Source organism: Homarus americanus, unplaced genomic scaffold, assembly GCF_018991925.1.
Source record: "Homarus americanus isolate GMGI-L3 unplaced genomic scaffold, GMGI_Hamer_2.0 scaffold14467, whole genome shotgun sequence".
In the NCBI taxonomy this organism is placed as follows: Eukaryota; Metazoa; Arthropoda; class Malacostraca; order Decapoda; family Nephropidae; genus Homarus; species Homarus americanus.
In genome coordinates this window covers 8,969,059-8,988,922 of record NW_024733734.1, presented here as the reverse complement: position 1 = coordinate 8,988,922, position 19,864 = coordinate 8,969,059, and the positions used below count along the sequence as shown (strand labels likewise).

Genomic DNA, 19,864 nt, shown 5'->3' with positions numbered 1-19,864 from the left:
TCCATCATCACCTCAACAGACACCACCTTCGTCCTCTAACCGAGTGTAGGAGACTCCCACTCTTGCCCCGGTGCTCGTCATTGCAACCTTCTTAAACAGCAGTCAACAGCAACACATGGAGAGGGTGAGTGTTTACTGTGTCTTTCTTTATTCTACCAGTATTATACTGTACATTATACAGTATATACAGTATATACAATATATATATATATATGCAAATAAATCACTGTAGGTGCGCGTGATCCAGGTATATGCTGATAACCACAAGGGAAAAGAAACCACGAAGTTCCCAAGCGCTTTCGTGTAATTCACATCTTCAGGGGTGAGTACAGACTAAAGTAGAAAAGCAGAACAAGTTATATATACAGAGGAGGGTGAGATCAAGTCCACAGAAGTCAAGTATAGATAATGACCCTACTAATCTTCACAAAAGCACCGCAGCGGTCCGTAGTCAGGTCAGAGGGAAAACTGACCCAACCTTCTCACCTGGTTACAAATCTTCTTAATTACAAAATTGTCCAATTTGTACATACCATTACTCAAATTCATGTTAACGGATTCGGTATGTTTAATGAGACTAGATTCTATAATGTTCCTACTGTCAATTGAATTACAAGGTAATATTGAGGAGGCATTATCCCAGTCAATGCAATGTCTATTATCCCTCAAATGAACAAACAAAACATTGGATTCCTGGCCTGTCCTAACACTATATTTATGTTGTTTAAGTCTAGTTACAAGATCTTTACCTGTCTGGTCTAAGTAAAACATATTACATTCCTTGCAAGGGACTTTATAAATGCAGCCACCTGTATTGTTGGGGGAGTTCTTGATTAACATTTGTTTAACAGTGCATGAGTTTTTAAATGCCACATTGACAGTCTAGGTTTTTAGTTGTAAAGGAATTTGAGAGAAATTTTTGTGAAATGGTAATACTAAGAGATTCTTATGGTCATGGGTGGGCTTGGGATCAGTTCTATAAAAAGATTTCTTAGTAATGTTCAGGCATTTGTCTATGAAAGATCTAGGGTATTTAAGGTTTGAGCCAATATTATAGATATATTTATATTCCTCATCAATGAATTCCGGGCTGCAAATTCTCAAAGCATGTAAAAACATTGTTGAAAATACTGATTGTTTGACTCTATTATGGTGGGCAGAATAATAATGAATGTATGAACAGTAGGAACATTATAGAATCTAGTCTCATTAAACATACCGAATCCGTTAACATGAATTTGAGTAATGGCATGTACAAATTGGACAATTTTGTAATTAAGAAGATTTGTAACCAGGTGAGAAGGTTGGGTCAGTTTTCCTTCTGACCTGACTACGGACCGCTGCGGTGCTTTTGTGAAGATTAGTAGGGTCATTACCTATACTTGACCTCTGTGGACTTGATCTCACCCTCCTCTGTATATATAACTTGTTCTGCTTTTCTACTTTAGTTTGTACTCACCCCTGAAGATGTGAATTACACGAAAGCGCTTGGGAACTTCGTGTTTTCTTTTTCCTTGTGGTTATCACCATATACCTGGATCACGCACACCTACAGTGATTTACTTGCATATATATATTAGTACTGTACAACTGTACAAGTAAATAAAATTCATGATAAAACTGGGATAATACAGTAATACTTTACTGTACTGTACAACAGGCCCTCATACAGGTAATTGCATCTATGTAATTCTCATGAAACTATAAATAAACTAAACTAAACATTGTTAGCTCTTTTGATGAATCAATGAGCAAAAGGAAAATTGTAAAATTGCTATCGTGGATCACCATCATCCCAAAACAATACTAAGCCAATGAGTTTCATCTGTAGAGAATCAATAAAGATATTGATCAGCCATCATCAAGACCTGATCCCTAACTCAGAAAAGTAGTTCCTTAACAATATTACCTGAGAACAACACCACATCAAAATAATTGCTGCACTGCAAGATTCTAAAGCACTTACATTTTAATATATGAAGTAAATCGTATGAGACTTTGTATAAATATGACTGGATATGAAGACTTACAAATTATAAAACCTTAACACCACAAATAAATGACCGTAGTCAACAATTTCCTCAGATCACAACACAAAAATACTCAGAACATGAGATCACACTGTGCTGTACTGTACTGTACTGTATCTACAACAAATCAGTTAAAACATTGTCAAGATACAGTACAGAAACAATGAGCCTCCAAAAACACAAAGAAACTTACACCAATATGGACATGTAGGGGCTACATCATCAGAAAATACACACACACACACACACACACACTACATTGTGCAGATGCATTGTTATTTTAAGTGTAGAGTGAGTCTAAAAAAATTAACCTTGAGATATCGACCAGAAACAAGCAAACAAAAATTGACTATTGTATAAAGCAAAAAACTGCTAAGATTGGGATGCCTAATGATCAGTTTTATAATCACTAACCTGAACATAAGAAATGTGCTCGGCTCAGGCCAAGTGCTGTCTTCACTTTGTTGAGAACTACCCTTTTGGCAAGAGAGTTAGCATTACTTTCATACCATGACAGTGGCCTGCAAAAAATATTGCACTGTACAGTACTGCTAAACCATTACATTACCATTTTTCATAATACAGGTACATGAAAACTGGTTATAAAAGTATCTTATATGAGAATATCTACACATACTGTATTGTAAAGATACACGAGATACAGTCAAGGCTATCACTTTTAACACAATCCAAATTTCAACCCAATAAGAAGGTAGATCATTTGATCTGCAACATGGCCACTGTACTCCATCCACTGACCTTGGTGGCTGCAGCCTAACTGGGTTATTGATGGCCTTTAGTTTTCAGCTAAACAGAATACTGTATATCTTTTTTGCACCATGATTTCCTTTTCTTAATGTTGCTCATTAAACACAGTAAAATAACTAACAAGCAACTTCCTGTCTACACCTTTCCACAATTATTCAAGTAGAGAACACAGAGAAGAGAATTCTTAGCTATGTCCAGGGCCTGGATATGATGAGTGACCAGTGGAAGACAAACTATGCCAAATGACACTTCCCCAACCCTGAGTAAATATGGTTTTAAATTGACATATATTGGGTTCAAAATGTAATGTTCCCATCTGGGCTATAGTACTCATTAAAACAAACAATAAAATACCAGCATTTTGCCTCAAATGGGGTTGGTGAATCAGATTAAAAGAATTCCAAACATGACCTACCAGTATCAACCTTGTCTCAGATCTAGCTGTCATATTGTACTGTACTGTAACTACATCTCACAGTACCATAGTGTCCATCAGCTGAGCAGTGGGGGGATAATTACAAAACATGGATAAAGATAATGATAAAAAAATATTATTTACCTATTATTAAATAAAGCTTTATAGTAGTTTAGTCCATGATACTTAGCCCACGATCCAAGAGTCTTCTTTATTCCTCCTGCTGAAGCTCCCGCCTCTTGCATCTTCTCATACATCTTCTCCCACACTCTAGGTACACCCAGGACCGAAGTTGGTTGGACCTGGTTTACCATATACTGTACAATACTTTATGAAGATAACATGTTTAAATGAAGATAGCACGCATGCACACACACACACACATGTCTAAATGGGATACTATCGTCATATTGTTTTATTAGGTAACTATTATCTCAATATCATGAAACAGTGGTAGAAATGGGTCTGGGGCTGGAAAGATGGACCGTAGAATGCATCCTTATTTTGTATATTTAAATAGTTATTAATTTTATGAAATTTTTATTTATGTAAACTTTTTTTTATACTGTACACCCAATATATATTACAAGGACCCTCTGTATATAATAACTGGGCAGTTAATTTTGAAACGCCATTACGACCAAATCTAAACTAAGCAACTTGTGTACAGTACTATCGTATGCTAAGTGTGTGAGGCAATAACCTTGGAAACCCTTCAACATTATTGGCTGAGGCTGATCTATTGATTAGTTATGTCTTCCTTTCATAAACATACCCCAGAAAAAGGTCGGTACAAACAACAGTCACCATGTGAGTAGAAAGCAATAAGGAGACCTCCAAGGAACTTGGCTGTGACAGGAAGGCATAACTTATTAATCAGGCCAAACACAAATGTCACAAGGTTTCCCATGTTTTCAAATACTGTAATAGACATAGGGGGGCATAGTAAAGTATGCGAGTCACTTTGGGTGGGTGTTTGGTTGTAAACAAACTCAGTTAGAATCTCACCTCAATTAATGTGTGTAGAAGTGTTCCTTTCAAAGCATCAGGCTGTGCAAAGTAGACTGTACCAGTAAATGAACAGGCCATATATATGTCAAGCATCTGAGCAGCAAGATGACTCATTGGGAGGTATGATACAATAACTTCATAGGCAGTTTGAAGATGTGGCATATTCACCATGAACTGCTTTGCTACCCAGGTCATATGATCTTGTGAGCACATGACTCCTTTTGGAGGACCAGTTGTGCCTACAATAAAAGATACCTGAAATTAGTCTACTGTATTATGATCTTGCTAGCACATGACTTCTTTGGAGGAGTCAGTTGTTTTTATAATGAATGATTTCTTGAAGACAGTCAACATACCACTAAGTGTTGTATGTATGTTACAGGTTTTCTAATGAAATCTTTTGACTCAGGCATGTACCCAAGGGTAGAAGCTGCCTCTTGCTTGAGGACTACAAAAGGGGAGAAAGCCTTTCCTGAATGGTTGGCTAACTGTAAACTATGGCTATGATGCTGCTAAACTCACACCCTACTCAGGGCCTGCCCACAATATGCACTATATTAATGAGGTCTTTCTCTAAGTCTTGAGCATTACTGAGCAATGTGCAGTACATGTACTTGAGCATCATACAGTATAGTAAGTTTCAATCTCAACAGAAGCAACTAGCTTATAAATTAGTTTCTAATTCCAACATTTTTAAAATACAACTCAGAGACTGCATCTCTTCTACCTGTGTATATACTGTATTTATAACAACCCCTTCTAAATGCATAATAAGTCCTATTTTTCTAATTTAAAAAAAAATTCAACCACATATGAAAAGCAAAAAAACATTAAATAATATCAATTATGAGTGCATTGGACAATTAGAAAATTGTACCTGATGTAAAGATCACTGTACAGCACTGATTGATTGCAGACAGAGAAAGTCGTTCATTTAATTCAGTATCTTTCTCAGCCAAACCAATAGCCATAAGCTCAGCCCAGGATAACACACCAGCAGCACTTGGGACGCCTGACCACTGGATGATTGCCTGAAACATGGTGCATTAATTTCAGATTACAGTAGTTTTTTTTTATATCTAACCTAACTTACCTTACAGTAGCCTAACATTTTTTAAACTTAAAGTAACCTAACCTTCACCAATGTAACCTGTTTTAACCTCCCTGAATGTTACCTAAAGTAACATAACTTAAACTAGCTTTAGCTCACCTAACCCTCTTTAAACCAGCCTAACCTAACCTACTTTAAACCAACCTAACCTAACTATATTATCCACATCTTATGCTTCTTACTCTTACTAAGACATAAAATATAAGATGCCTATACTGTACTGTACCCACTTTGATGTGAGGAAGAAATTGTTTAACTGCCAGGATCTTATTGAGACACACTTCATTTTCTACAACAACTAGTTGTGCTTGGCAGTCATCTAAGATGTGTCTACAGACTTTTGGTGAATTGGTGGTGTATGAGCCGACACAAATCCCGCCGGCAAAAATGGCACCTGTATGAAAAACAATGGTAATTAAAATGTAATACTTAAATTTATAACAATACAATGGTAATTGAGAAAGGATGACGTAAATTTGTTTGATAACTAGACAATGAAAATATATTCTGTACTGTATACTGAACAAGTTCTATCTCAACCTGTGTGTGATATGAGGACTGTTAATGGAAGACACACTGTGGCTAATAACACACACACACAAATACTAAACAACACTCACCAAAGTTAGCAAGCATCCATTCTGGAGAGTTAAATCCCATAATGCAAACTCCGTGGAATCTTTCCAGTCCGAGCCTAATAAAAGCCTTAGCGACCGTCCTGGATTCATCAAAATACTCTTTGTAGGTCCAGTACCTGGAAATACAGGTACATAAAATAACTAGCTAAACTCTGTCTTGCAAAATGCTTTCAGCTATAAGTGGCAAATGGTTTAACTTGGTAAGATCTTCAACTATTACATGCACTCCCAAAGTACACTCTAGGAGTAAACACTTGTCTAGATATATCTGAACCAAATATGTGTAAGGCCCCCACCACCAAATATTCAATATAAAGTATTATTGAAAATACCGGGTAGTGTGTTACTGCCGTATGTGCTAACAGTAAGGCCAACTCACCCCAGGGAGTGAGGAGGCAGTGCGGCACTAGGCCTAGCAGGGCAGTTTGGAGTCGTGCACACCAGGGTGTTGGCAGTTTATACTGTACTGTACTGTACAGGTACTGTACTATGTGTTAGTTTGGCATGGGACTGTTTGCAACAACTGGGGTGAAATGCCTGACAAGTTGTCAGTGATAACATCATCTCGCCCAGCTCCTTACCCAGTCTAATGCCTGCGGCCAACCTTTAGAGCACATTACAGCCTGGGGGTAGCACATATTAAATAATGAGAAAATTCTAAACCGACTCCCACTCCCCGTGAGGCTCGGGGAGAGGGTACGGGTGTGGCCGCGCCCCTGGTTCAAGGTTCGAGTCGTGGGCTGGGCATCAGTGTACATAGTGGGATCTGTGTTGAGGCAAAAGTGATCATACGTGAGTACAGACATTGTTTCACTCACCACAGACACTCAAATGCCTCGTCAAGCTTAGTCTTTAAGTGTGTGAAATATTATTGTGAATATATGGCCGCTGAGGCACTGTCTTAATACACATGTCAGCATTACGTCTGACAGATAACCAGTTTGGTTGTTTTGTTTACCAGCCTAACTGATATAATGCTCTTTTTGTAAGTTTCACTCAATACAGTATAGTATCAAAATATTAAAGAAATCGAGGAAATAATTTTCTTTTAAATGAAAACTAAAACTTAACTCATTTATAGGAGACGTTTTAGTAACATAGAGTACCGTACTCAATTAAGTAGGCATCAACACTTATACTTAACACTACCAAGAGGGAGTAATCAAAAAAAATTAAGGGGGGAGACTATCAAACTTCCATCACTAAATAAAGACCAACAAATATCCCAAGTAGGCATTATCACCATAAACAGCACTTTGTCCCTTTAAACAAGTGCCCGAGACCACATAATATAAACAACTACGTACTTCCATATTCCATTCTTCTTAACAGCCAGTGCAGGATGTTTTGGATACTCTTCAGCATTTGCCTTTAACATGGTATGAATGGAAATGGGTTGGTCTGCTGTTACACCCTCTTCAGTTATGTAAAGCTGAACTGCACCATCTGCATCACTCGTTTTGAAGGATGATGCAGGAAGTATCTTTAAAAAGCAAAATACAGGGGACATACAATTAATAAATATACCGTACTTCATGTGGCACACGTACAGTTTCTCTCACCAATACAGTATGTCAAGTGTTCAAGTCCCGCTTAGCCAAACACTACACTACAGGTTTTCTCCAGGCACTCCGGTTTCCTCCTGTACTAACACTGGATAGCCTGACCTCCTGAATGGCTAGAAAGCTGATAAATGGTGAAACGATAAATAAAACAAATCTAATTTTTTCACTCTTACGGGCCTTTTCCTGCTACGTACATGACAGAGCAGCTGGAATCAAAAGAATACTGAACAAATTCTCCATTCACTGTCATTCAATGTGAGTGCTGTACTGTAACATGCGTGTTCTGCTGTGGTGATCTGTGCTAAAACAAGGTCACAAGATGTCACTTCACACTACTGTACCTAACATCTGCCAACCAAAATTTGAGAACAAACTTGAAAACCAAATTACTGAAGCTTGTTGTCAAATAACTGCAGATTCCTTGGAGCTCATCACTAATGAATTTACATACTGTATTGTACTGTACTGTACCAGATTATAAAAATGCAATGACAGTAATGGTGAACATGTTGAATACTAAAGGTGATTACTGTACTGTAGAGCATAAGCAAGCTTATTCAGTTTCTATTACTCCCAATGGATCCTCTTAAATACACTATCCTCAGGTTCTTATTCTATACAACTTCAGGTACTGTACAATGTATTAGTCATTATCCATTTCAGTAATTACTAATACAGGTAAAACAAGGCTTTACCTGGTCAGGGCCATTTCTAAATTCCACTCGTTCTGCACTGGATTCTTCGTCCATATTCTGTTAAAAGAGATTAACATGGACAGTCACACAATTTGTTTATAATACTTGAAGTACAATACTGTACATAAACACAGAGGCATCAATTAGTGAAGTACGTGAGTCTTATTCGAGTGCCAAAGTGGAAGAATGCCACAATTATATTTAAAGGATTAAATAAGGGGAGGAGAAAGGCCTTAGAAGCAATATATATTTATTGGAGTGAAGTGACTAACCATAGGGAGAGCTTCATGTGCCAGTCAGTGAGTGCCGAGGACCTAGCTTTGACTTTGTAGTGGATTTCTCCCCTACAAACGCTGTTTGTCGCTGAGTAGCTGACCCCGCGAATTCCCCAGTGTATGCCTCTTGGTCTGGGTCAACCAGCACCGCCATGCATTACGGAGGTCAACTACTAAGCCACGCCTACCCCCGCTATTTAAGACCCGACCTCGTGGTGACCTCTCTCTTCTTCTAGCTACAGCCGCAGCAAGCTACACCACCTCCTCCGCCGCTTCCCTCACGGCAGGTACAGAGTCGTCAGATGCACTTGCTGGGGTGTGTGGGCCTGGGTCAGGAGCAGGGGCTGCGTCAGCAGAAGTGGATGAGGGCTCGTGACAGCAGCTGGGTCCACGACAGCAGCAGGGTGCAGGACAGTAGCAGGGAGGACCTGAGGGAGAAAAGAGGGGTGTGTGGGTCCGCACTCAGGCGCATGGGCCGTGTCGGGAGCAGGGGCTGCATCAGGAGGAGCGGCAGGGGGTACTGCTGGGCCAGTGGCGGCGTCTGAGGCAGGACGGGTGTGCTGGGGTCGGTAGGACGTGGTGCTTGGGGCAGGAAGAGGAGCTGGTGTCTGCTTAGAGAAGCAGTGCTGCTCTAGGGTGTCTAACCTGCGGTTTAGAGACAGTAGCTGTAGAGCCGATGAGAGCTGCTTCTGGGTGGATAAGCCAGTCTTCCATGTTGCTTGAAGACTGGGAGCGTGATCTGTTTCTCCTCCATCCTGTGTGAGTGCAAATCTCCGGGGGTCACCATTTGTGGGGTACGTTATGTTTGGGTTCACACTCAGGATGGTTGGAGAAAGGAAACTCACAATGTGCTCTCTGTATACATGTTATATTGAATGTACAATGCAGCTAGTGCTGGGAAGTGGCAGCGTGGTTACAAGCGTGATGTAGAGAGAGCTGGTTGGTGAGGATGCTCAGAGGAGGACAGCTTGTGGGTTGCCATGCTTGCTGGCGGGAGCGAGGGCCGCCAGGCAGCGGCAGAGGAGGAGGTGTTGCTTGCTGGTTGGTGTAGGTAGAAAGAGAGAGCTGGTTGGTGAGGATGCTCAGAGGAGGACAGCTTGTGGGTCGCCATGCTCGCCGGCGGGAGCGAGGGCCGCCAGGCAGCGGAGGAGGAGGAGGCGGTGTAGCTAGAAGAAGAGAGAGGTCACCATGAGGTCAGGTCTTAAATAGCGAAGGTAGGCGTGGCTTAGTAGTTGACCTCCGTCATGTAAGGCAGCGCTGGTTGACCTAGACCACGAGGCACACACTGTGAAATTCGCGGGGTCGGCTACTCAGCGACAAACAGCGTTTGTAGGGAGAAATCCACTACACTGGAACACGGTGATCCACACTCAGGGTAGGGAAGCGTCCATTCAACTCCACACTCCAGCAACTCTTGAAATGGCAGAATGAGGTGAACTGAGGGTCGTGGTATGGTAGTGGTAGATGACCGGAGAATTGACAGTCGATAGGTGAAGGTCTGGGGACACAGCCCACGAGTCTAGGACCTATGATGAGTTCACAGCCAGAATTTGACTAACAGTGGGGTAGCTAGATCGTGACTGTATGGCGGCTGGGTTGAATCTGGCAATGACCCAGATAGTTGCTGCCATTCTCACCTCTGTCCAACCGCCCCAAGTGTCATCCGCACCAGCAAACGAGAGAGTTAGCCGCGGTAACGAGCAGGAAGATCGTTTCCGCCCTTACACTGGGAAAACCTCAAACAAGAATTAAATAACCCACAACCCATACAATTACACAACGGGCATACTTCTCTATCAGACCAATCACTAGATATATGGTATGAGCACGTCAGCCAGGCCATGGAACACAACATACCCAAGACCACTTACCGAACATTACCACACCCTCAATACTCACACCAATCAAGAATCATACAGACACAATTTAGCAACCTAATTAAACTAATCACACAGCAAGGATGGACACCAGAACGCAGAAACATATACAACATAATACACGAACAGCTAAAAAACATCTCAAAAGAAGCATACAACAGGAACTGGCAGAAGCTGATTTCAGAAACGGAAGGAAATTACCATAAACCGAACCAGTTCTGGCAGAAAATAAAGCACTTAATGGGAACCTCAAGCAACGAGTCAAACTATATAATAAATAGTAATCAAGTCAAATTAACAGAACCAACCGAGCAAGAACCGGAATTTAGATCTTTCTGGAGTAAAATTTTTCAAATCACCAACGAAGAAAACTTAAACTTTTGCATGACCACAGAGAGGGAAGTATCCAACCATATGTCGCAAATAACCCATATTTGGCAACCGAGACCCACGATCGACCTGAATGCACTGGATGACATGTCCCCACTAAAACCAATCACGGTGGACGAAATAGTAAGAACAATCAATAGTTTTAAGAACAAGGCTCCTGGAGTCAGTAAAATAAATAAACTCATCTTACAGCAATTACCAAGCAACATGGTACTTCTACGAAGAAATATATTCAATGCATCCATAGCTTCAGGCTACTACCCAAAGAAATTCAAGACAGCAATTATCAGACTGATACCAAAACCGGGAAAAGCCCCCACAGCAGTAGAAAACTACAGACCAATCTGTCTCTTAGAAACACCGGGAAAATTTTTGGAAAAAATAATTAACCAACGATTAAGAACACACCTGGAACTGGAATACAAATACAACCCTCGACAACACGGATTCAGGAAACACAGAGGAACAAACACAGCCATAGCCCTTATATACGAAAGTATTGCAAACGCAATGCATAATAGAGAACAGTGCAACATAGTATTAAGGGACGTGGCAAAAGCGTTCGATAAGGTCTGGCACTTGGGACTTAAATATAAAATAACCAATCAAGAACTCCCTAACAACTTCACTTCTCTACTGTGTAATTTCTTAGACAATAGAGAAGCACACATTATAATAGGCAATGACAAAGGCCCAAGCTTCAGACTTTATAGTGGAGTACCACAAGGAAGTAATTTATCCCCAACTCTTTATACAATTTACACCTCAGACATACCGCCACCAATTCACGGTGAATACATCGCATATGCTGATGATGTCACCCAGATCATCCGCCATCCAGGCAAGGCCAAACAGATGATGGCATTAAAAACAGCTCGCGCCATAATACAAATAAATAATTACGAGAAGAAATGGAAAATAAAAACTAATACACAGAAACTAAAAATCATACACATTTCAAGGATAAACCCAGCACCAATCACAGTAAACAACGAAGAAATACAATACTCAAACGAAGAAAAAATACTGAGGCTAACAATAACAAGAACCGGAATAAATAAACACATAACAGAGCGCAATAGACTAGCCCAAATACAGCTTACCAAATTAAGAAGATTCGGCCAAATGGAAGAGAAAATACAACTACACCTATTTAAAGCACTTGTACGCCCCCATCTTGAATACCCGCCAATACCATTAAACACGATCAGCCTTACCAACCAATTAAAACTCCAGGCAAAACCGTGAGGGCAAACTTTTTCGGAGTGAGGGTTGTAAACTCTTGGAACAATCTACCAGAAAGTGTTGTGACGGCACCGAGTGTGAGCTCTTTCAAGAGAAGACTTGACCAACACTGGAGCGGGTTCAGGTACATTCAGGAGCCGGTGCATGCCCAGTACTTGCCAACAGTGCGTGACAGAGACGTGACCGATCTCCCGGGCGGCTAACAAGCCGATCAGTGGCGAAGAGGATAAAAGTAAAAGTAACACAAAACAAAGCCATCCGCAGAGCCTCCAAACAACGTCCCCCATACACAACCAAAATTAAAGAGCTTCACGAAAATTACAACATTTTACCACTGAACATAAGAACATACAGCCAAGCACAGGCAGTATGGCACAAACTAGAAGTCATGGAAGACGAAATATATAATCGACTAAAACAGAGGACACCACAAGATCACACAACTGGTGGCCAAAAAGCCTTCTCCATAACCCTCAAGAGCCAGAATTATTGTACACTAAACAGTAATCAAAAGATGAGAGTATTCTACTAGTTACACAAGGACCTAGTAGACCTCTCCAACTAACACAATAACTAACAACCCCTTGCTAGCTAGCTTAGCCTCCTCCCCCCCTGTTCCCTCGAGCTAGAGCTGTAACGGGCCGAGTTTTCTCTTTTTAATAATTTACCATACAGATATTATTTTGTTGTTAGTATTCTATTTATTCATATACTTATTTGCTCTGTAGCATTCTTTCCAATGAGTATCCTGTTTTATATACTTATCCTTCTTCAATTCTTTACATATATATCCTTATTCTTCTATATTCTTATATATTCTTTATCTCTATATACCTTATATTCTTATATATTCTTATATAAGTAACTCTTATGCTTCTCTGCTTATGTTTTCCAAGTCAATGTTCTTTCTTTTCATTTCCTGTCATATATTATGATCTCTTCCATATAGTTGGTTCTAGTTATATTCTAAACCATGGATTAACCTGGGAAACCATGTCTTTGTTATTACCACACTTATTATACTTACAACAGTAGCCTGCCACCACCCAGGATTTTTCTAGAATATAACATCTCTTAGTTAACTGTTAGGTAGCGAGCTTCTAGGCACGTGAGTTAGTTATTTTCTGAGAACCAATGTGGGAAAGGATAGAGTGGTGATACTCGTAGACGTAGATTACTAATTCAATATTTATTAACACAGTGATTGGATAAGATGCATCTTAGATTCACTCAGACAAAACAGAACTGCACTTTATTTCTTAAGTCATCAAACACTTCAAGAACTTATTACCTCATTAAATACCTCCAAATTCTTATTACTTCAATCGACAATTGTGATATTGTCACTCTGCCACATGATAGTCAGTACTGGGTATACACCAGATATCACTGGACCCTCAGGTCTTGCCTTACTAAGTAGCAAATTAACTCTTCACTTCTTGGTTATATCATTATACTCTCAGATTATCATTTCATGGTCACTACCAATGAATACATAGCACACTGAACCACTCCACAATTATCTCAACATACAATACCTCCTGTTAATTCACAAGGAACAACATGGCACTTTTAACTCTCATTCAGTGGTTCAATACTTAACCTGGGATACTATATTTCTGCTAGGTATCCCCCAAACAAGATACAATAATACTTACGCCCATGTAACTGTGAGGAGTGCCCCAGGGTAACGCTGGTCTCTACAACAAATGAAGATCGCTGTTAGGGGTCAGTTGTAGACCGACACACGCTCAGGGAGTGGGCGCCTGATTTGCAGGAAACGGACTTCCCAGTTCAGTCCTGTCGAATTAACGGCATCGTCCAACCCGGTTACCGCCCCACGTTAGCCGATGAGTATTCAGCTCAACCCACTGGAGAGACGTTGAGGAAGTCACGAATGCCTAAAGGTCTAACTTCAACTATACAAAACATACGCCTGGCAACGGTTCAGACAATATCTAAATCTCTACGTTACTCGACTTAATTGGCACAGAATTCACTATGTTAACACATGAGCACTGATATTCACCAAAATTGACTAAGTTAAACTGACTTAATAGTGGTATGGCAAAGTGAAATATGAACTAATATTGCTCCTTCTACAAAAACTCTTAAAGTGGGCTGCTGTAAATTCCCCTCCATTATCGGCAATCACCGTCTTCGGGCTGCCAAATACATTAGTGAATTTCTCAAATTCTCGGGTAACTTCTTGGGTCGCTTTAGTTCGAAGGGGGTAGAAGTTAACAAACCTAGAGTAATGATCGAGGACCGTCAACACATAACGGTACTCATTGACCCCCGCATGCATGTCAGTCAGGTCGACAGAAACTCGCTCGAGAGGCTTGGAAACTACCGGTAAGGCCTGCCATTTCTGGGTAAGACCCCTAGTCCCCTTGAACTTCTGACAGCTTTCACATGATTTCACAAAGTCAATACAATCCTTACGGTAGTTTGGCCAGTAGAATAGACTTTCTGTCTTGGCAATGGTTTTCCACTGCCCCAAGTGACCTGACTTTGCACTATTGTGTACTAATTTTAAGGCGGCTTCACGTAAATGATCAGGTACTACCAAGCAATAGAGTAATGCTTTGTCAATCTGTTCTTTCACTAGATATAAAACCCCATCCATCACTTCAAACTTATCAATGGTGGTCTTAGGGTATCTGTGCCTCGGTAACTTTTCCCCAGTCAAATACTGCAAGAGCTCTTTCCACCGTGGTTCTTTCTGTTGTTCTAGTCCAAGCTCGGCCGGTGTTAAGCCCTCTAGCGTAGGAAATTGATCGACTAGGTCTTTCAGCCGCCCTTCCCTTACTACTCTCACGGGTCTACTTAACGCATCAGCTACAACATTTGCTTTACCGGGTTTATAATCAATTGTAAAGGAATATTCCCTCATTTCTAACATCCACCTGTTCATCCTCTGATTCTTAGTGTCAGTTGTCTATTTGAGAAAGTCATTAATCTCCTGAACTATTCTGTCAACTGGTATAATCTCCAAGATCTAGCGCCTCCCCGTGAATAGCCCCTTGTTCGCCTCAGACCTAAGCTTGCAGAATTAATGTTATCGACGTGTATATTCCACCTTTTCCTGGCAAGCTCAACCTCTGATTAGATTATATGAATAGACATAGGAAATTACCCTGATCAAGAACACCGGAGTTCATAACTAAGTATACAGTGATCCAAAATGATAGAGAAGTTATGTTGTTGGTAAGATCGACCCTTCTGGTATGAATATGGAGGCCCAAGCTGCCCCGCGAGTGCACGTATATACCTCGACACGAGGGAGAATCACACATTCGTGACTTCCTCAACGTCTCTCCAGGTATGTTAACGTGTGTTCCCGCCGCCTATTAATTCAGTTTAACTTAGTCAATTTTGGTGAATATTAGTGCTCATGTGTTAACATAGTGAATTCTGTGCCAATTAAGTCGAGTAACGTAGAGATTTAGATATTGTCTGAACCGTTGCCAGGCGTATGTTTTGTATAGTTGAAGTTAGACCTTTTCGCATTCGTGACTTCCTAACTTATACCTCAGCGCACGATTGATTTATCGTAATTCGTACCAAAGGAAAAATACCGTACCGTACTAATGAAAATTTGTGTTACTCCCCCTCCCCTCCCATGTCAGTGTATGTAATAAGTCATTTATGTCCATTGTGTATTTTCAGCCTCCGGGCTGCAGAACTTTTTCAATAGACCGTTAATTATTATTATTCAGTCTAGTGTCCTTACCTGGAGCTGGCGGACGCTCGCCCCACAAGGGATCACAGCTCAAGGTCGAATAAGCCGTAAGTCCAGAAAACTGTGAGGGCAAACTTTGTCGGAGTGAGAGTTGTGAACTCTTGGAACAATCTGCCAGAGCGTGTTGTGACGGCACCGAGTGTAAGCTGTTTCAAGAACCAGACTGACCATCACTGGAGCAGGTTCAGGTACATTCAGGAGCAAGTACATTCTCAGTACCGGTACTTGCCTGCAGTGCGTAACAGAGGCGTAACCGATTGATCAAGCGGCTAACGAACCGATCAGTGGCGAAGAGGTTAAAAGTAAAAGCTTATATCACAGACGGGCGAGGGACGACCTAATGAAGTGTATAAACATCTCAGGTCGATTGTACATACCTGGAGCTGGCGGACGTGCACCCCACAAAGAGTCACAGCTCAAGGTTGAAGAAGCCACAAGTCCAGAAAACTGTGAGGGCAGAGAAAGTTGTGACGGCACCGAGTGTAGGCTCATTCAAGACCAGACTGGAGCAGGTTCCGATATAGTCAGGAGTCAGTGCATGCAAGTGGTAAAGAGGTTAAATGTGAAAGCAATAACTTCCGCATTCTGAACAGATGCGGCGTTACACAGTGGCGTTTCTAGGTCAGGTCTTGCTCGGATATTATAAGAACTTTATGATAGAAGTATTTAAGTGGGTGAAAGGAATCAATAAAGGGGATATAGATAAAGTTCTTATAATATCCGAGCAGGATAGGACTCGGAGGAACGGATTCAAGTTGGATAAGTTTAGGTTTAGGAGGGAGATAGGAAGAAACTGGTTCACAAATAGGGTGGTGGACGAGTGGAACAAGCTTACCAACTTTGTAGTAAGTGCAGGTGTAATGACCACGGTCTTACACGTCAGTTAGCGCCAAAATCAAATGATTCATATTACGCTCAATAGCCCACAAAACATGTAACTCGGCTTTCGTTTGAGTCCTCCATCTGAGGAGTCCGTTTTCTCATCACTTCAAGACACCTCAGTCCTCCGTTATCCCATTTGCTCTGACTTACTGAAACCAACCTCTCTATAAAATGAATGTGAGTGTGAGAGAGAACACCTTTGTTTTGAGTCAACTTAGATATGTCTGTTTACAGTTGGAACATTCAAGATCCATTGTGAGTGGGGTAGAATCCTTCAACTGTCCTTATCGTTAGTATAACGTGTCAAGTAAGTGAGTGTCGAGTTGGCCAGCTTGAGTGGCGTATTTTATGTCGTCCGTGGGGGTATCCATGAGTTTCTGATCGCGCCTGAAGTTATATCATTTTGTTGCCCCGACATCAGAGAATCTGATGTTTATAGTTTAATTAGTGTCAGTTGTCTATTTGAGAAAGTCATTAATCTCCTGAACTATTCTGTCAACTGGTATAATCTCCAAGATCTAGCGCCTCCCCGTGACTAGCTCCTTGTTTCGTCTCAGGCCTGAGCTTGCAGAATTAATGTTATCGACGTGTATATTCCACCTTTTCCTGGCAAGTTCAACCTCTGATTAGATTATATGAATAGACATAGGAAATTACCCTGATCAAGAACACCGGAGTTCATAACTAAGTATACAGTGATCCAAAATGATAGAGAAGTTATGTTGTTGGTAAGATCGACCCTTCTGGTATGAATACGGAGGCCCAAGCTGCCCCGCGGATGCACGTATATACCTCTACACGAGGGAGAATCACACATTCGTGACTTCCTCAACGTCTCTCCAGGTATGTTAACGTGTGTTCCCGCCGCCTATTAATTCAGTTTAACTTAGTCAATTTTGGTGAATATCAGTGCTCATGTGTTAACATAGTGAATTCTGTGCCAATTAAGTCGAGTAACGTAGAGATTTAGATATTGTCTGAACCGTTGCCAGGCGTATGTTTTGTATAGTTGAAGTTAGACCTTTAGGCATTCGTGACTTCCTCAACGTCTCTCCAGTGGGTTGAGCTGAATACTCATCGGCTAACGTGGGGCGGTAACCGGGTTGGACGATGCCGTTAATTCGACAGGACTGAACTGGGAAGTCCGTTTCCCGCAAATCAGGCGCCCACTCCCTGAGCGTGTGTCGGTCTACAACTGACCCCTAACAGCGATCTTCATTTGTTGTAGAGACCAGCGTTACCCTGGGGCACTCCTCACAGTTACATGGGCGTAAGTATTATTGTATCTTGTTTGGGGGATAACTAGCAGAAATATAGTATCCCAGGTTAAGTATTGAACCACTGAATGAGAGTTAACAGTGCCATGTTGTTCCTTGTGAATTAACAGGAGGTATTGTATGCTGAGATAATTGTCGAGTTGTTCAGTGTGCTATGTATTCATTGGTAGTGACCATGAAATGATAATCTGAGAGTATAATGATATAACCAAGAAGTGAAGAGTTAATTTGCTACTTGGTAAGGTAAGACATGAGGGTCCAGTGATATCTGGTGTATACCCAGTACTGACTATCATTTGGCAGAGTGACAATACCACAATTGTTGATTGAAGCAATAAGTATTTTTTTTTTTTTTATTTTTTTTTTATTTTTTATCCTCTTCGCCACTGATCGGCTTTTTAGCCGCTTGGGCGATCGGTCACGACTCTTTTCCTTTATATTCTTCACCAAAAGGTCGGCTCGCTAGCCGCCCGGGCGATCGGTCACGTCTCTGTCACGCACTGTTGGCAAATACTGGGCATGCACCGGCTCCTGAATGTACCTGAACCCGCTCCAGTGTTGGTCAAGTCTTCTCTTGAAAGAGCTCACACTCGGTGCCGTCACAACACTCTCTGGTAGATTGTTCCAAGAGTTTACAACCCTCACTCCGAAAAAGTTTGCCCTCACGGTTTTCCGGACTTGCGGCTTCTTCAATCTTGAGCTGTGACCCCTTGTGGGGCGAGCGTCCGCCAGCTCCAAGTAAGGACACTCAACTGAGTAGTGCCCCCTGAGATGCTTATAAACCTCAACTAGGTCCCCCCTTGCCCGTCTGTAGTATAAGCTAGGCAAGTTCAGGCGCTCCAATCTCGCAGGGTAGCTGAGATGCCGAAGTGCAGGCACCAGCTTGGTGGCCCTCCTTTGAACATTTTCAACCAACTGACAGTCCCTAGCATATCTCGGGGACCAGATGGGGTGACAGTACTCCAGATGGGGAAGCACTTCACTCCTGAAGATCGTCACGAGGGACGGACCGTCTAGATATCTGAACGACCTTCTTATAAGACCCAATAATTTATTTGCCTGATTTACCTTCTTCTCACAATGGCCCGAGAACTTCAGCTCATTGTCAACATACACACCTAGGTCCTTCTCACACACAGTCTCAACTAGTACATTTTCTTCATCCCGTTGGGACATATGGTACGCCTCCTTACCGTTGGTACGCCCCAGGTGCATCCTCTTACACTTCGTGACATTGAATCTCAGCAGCCATTCCTTCGACCATTCCTGGAGCCCACAGAGGTCCTTCTGCAGCTCTTCACAGTCCGCTTGGTTCTTAATTTCCCGAAATAACTTGGCGTCATCGGCAAACATTTGTATGGAGGAGTGTACAACGTCAGGCATATCATTTATGAAACAAACAAACAACAGCGGGCCCAATACACTACCCTGCGGTACCCCACTTGTTACAGGTACAGATGACGATTTCGTGCCATTAATCACCACACATTGCTTGCGGTCATGTAGAAAGTCTTCTATCCACGCTAGGACATTTCCCCGAATTCCGTACCCTTCCAGTTTGATTTTCAGCCTTTCGTGGGGTACACTGTCGAAAGCCTTGGCAAAATCTAGGTAAATATTGTCGATATTACCACCCCGTTCTAGAATATGGGTCCAAATATCCAATACCTTGAGCAATTGTGTCAAGCAAGAGCGCCCCGGCATAAAACCGTGTTGGCAATCTTTTACAAGGTTGTTTCGTAGTAGATGTTCCATCGCTGCATCTCTGATAATACTCTCAAGTACTTTACATATTATGCTGGTCAGGCTCACCGGTCTATAGTTGTTCGTGGAGTGCCTATCGCCCTTCTTGAAGATAGGACTCACATAAGCCACTTTCCATTCACTGGGGACCATTTGTTCATCCAGGCATTTACAAAACAGAATCTTCAGGGGCTCTG

At 41.6% G+C, this 19,864-nt stretch overlaps 1 protein-coding gene across 3 annotated transcripts in view; it reads right to left on the bottom strand.

The window, feature by feature from the left end:
* Nucleotides 1-19,864, bottom strand: part of LOC121870009 (long-chain-fatty-acid--CoA ligase ACSBG2-like) — a 32,159-nt gene that overhangs the window by 10,541 nt on the left and 1,754 nt on the right. Inside the window, exons 1-9 of one of the 3 annotated variants that reach the window (XM_042371714.1) lie at nt 16,143-16,179; nt 8,234-8,290; nt 7,281-7,456; nt 5,956-6,089; nt 5,566-5,729; nt 5,102-5,255; nt 4,222-4,463; nt 3,358-3,515; nt 2,445-2,551 (exon numbers count right to left, since the gene is read on the bottom strand). In XM_042371714.1, the coding sequence (XP_042227648.1) occupies nt 2,445-2,551; nt 3,358-3,515; nt 4,222-4,463; nt 5,102-5,255; nt 5,566-5,729; nt 5,956-6,089; nt 7,281-7,456; nt 8,234-8,287 (1,189 nt within the window). In that variant the 5' untranslated portion in view covers nt 8,288-8,290; nt 16,143-16,179. Of the gene's footprint in view, nt 1-2,444; nt 2,552-3,357; nt 3,516-4,221; nt 4,464-5,101; nt 5,256-5,565; nt 5,730-5,955; nt 6,090-7,280; nt 7,457-8,233; nt 8,291-15,756; nt 15,794-16,142; nt 16,180-19,864 lie in introns of those variants that run through there. The other 2 variants (XM_042371715.1, XM_042371716.1) reach the window with 2 other exon arrangements.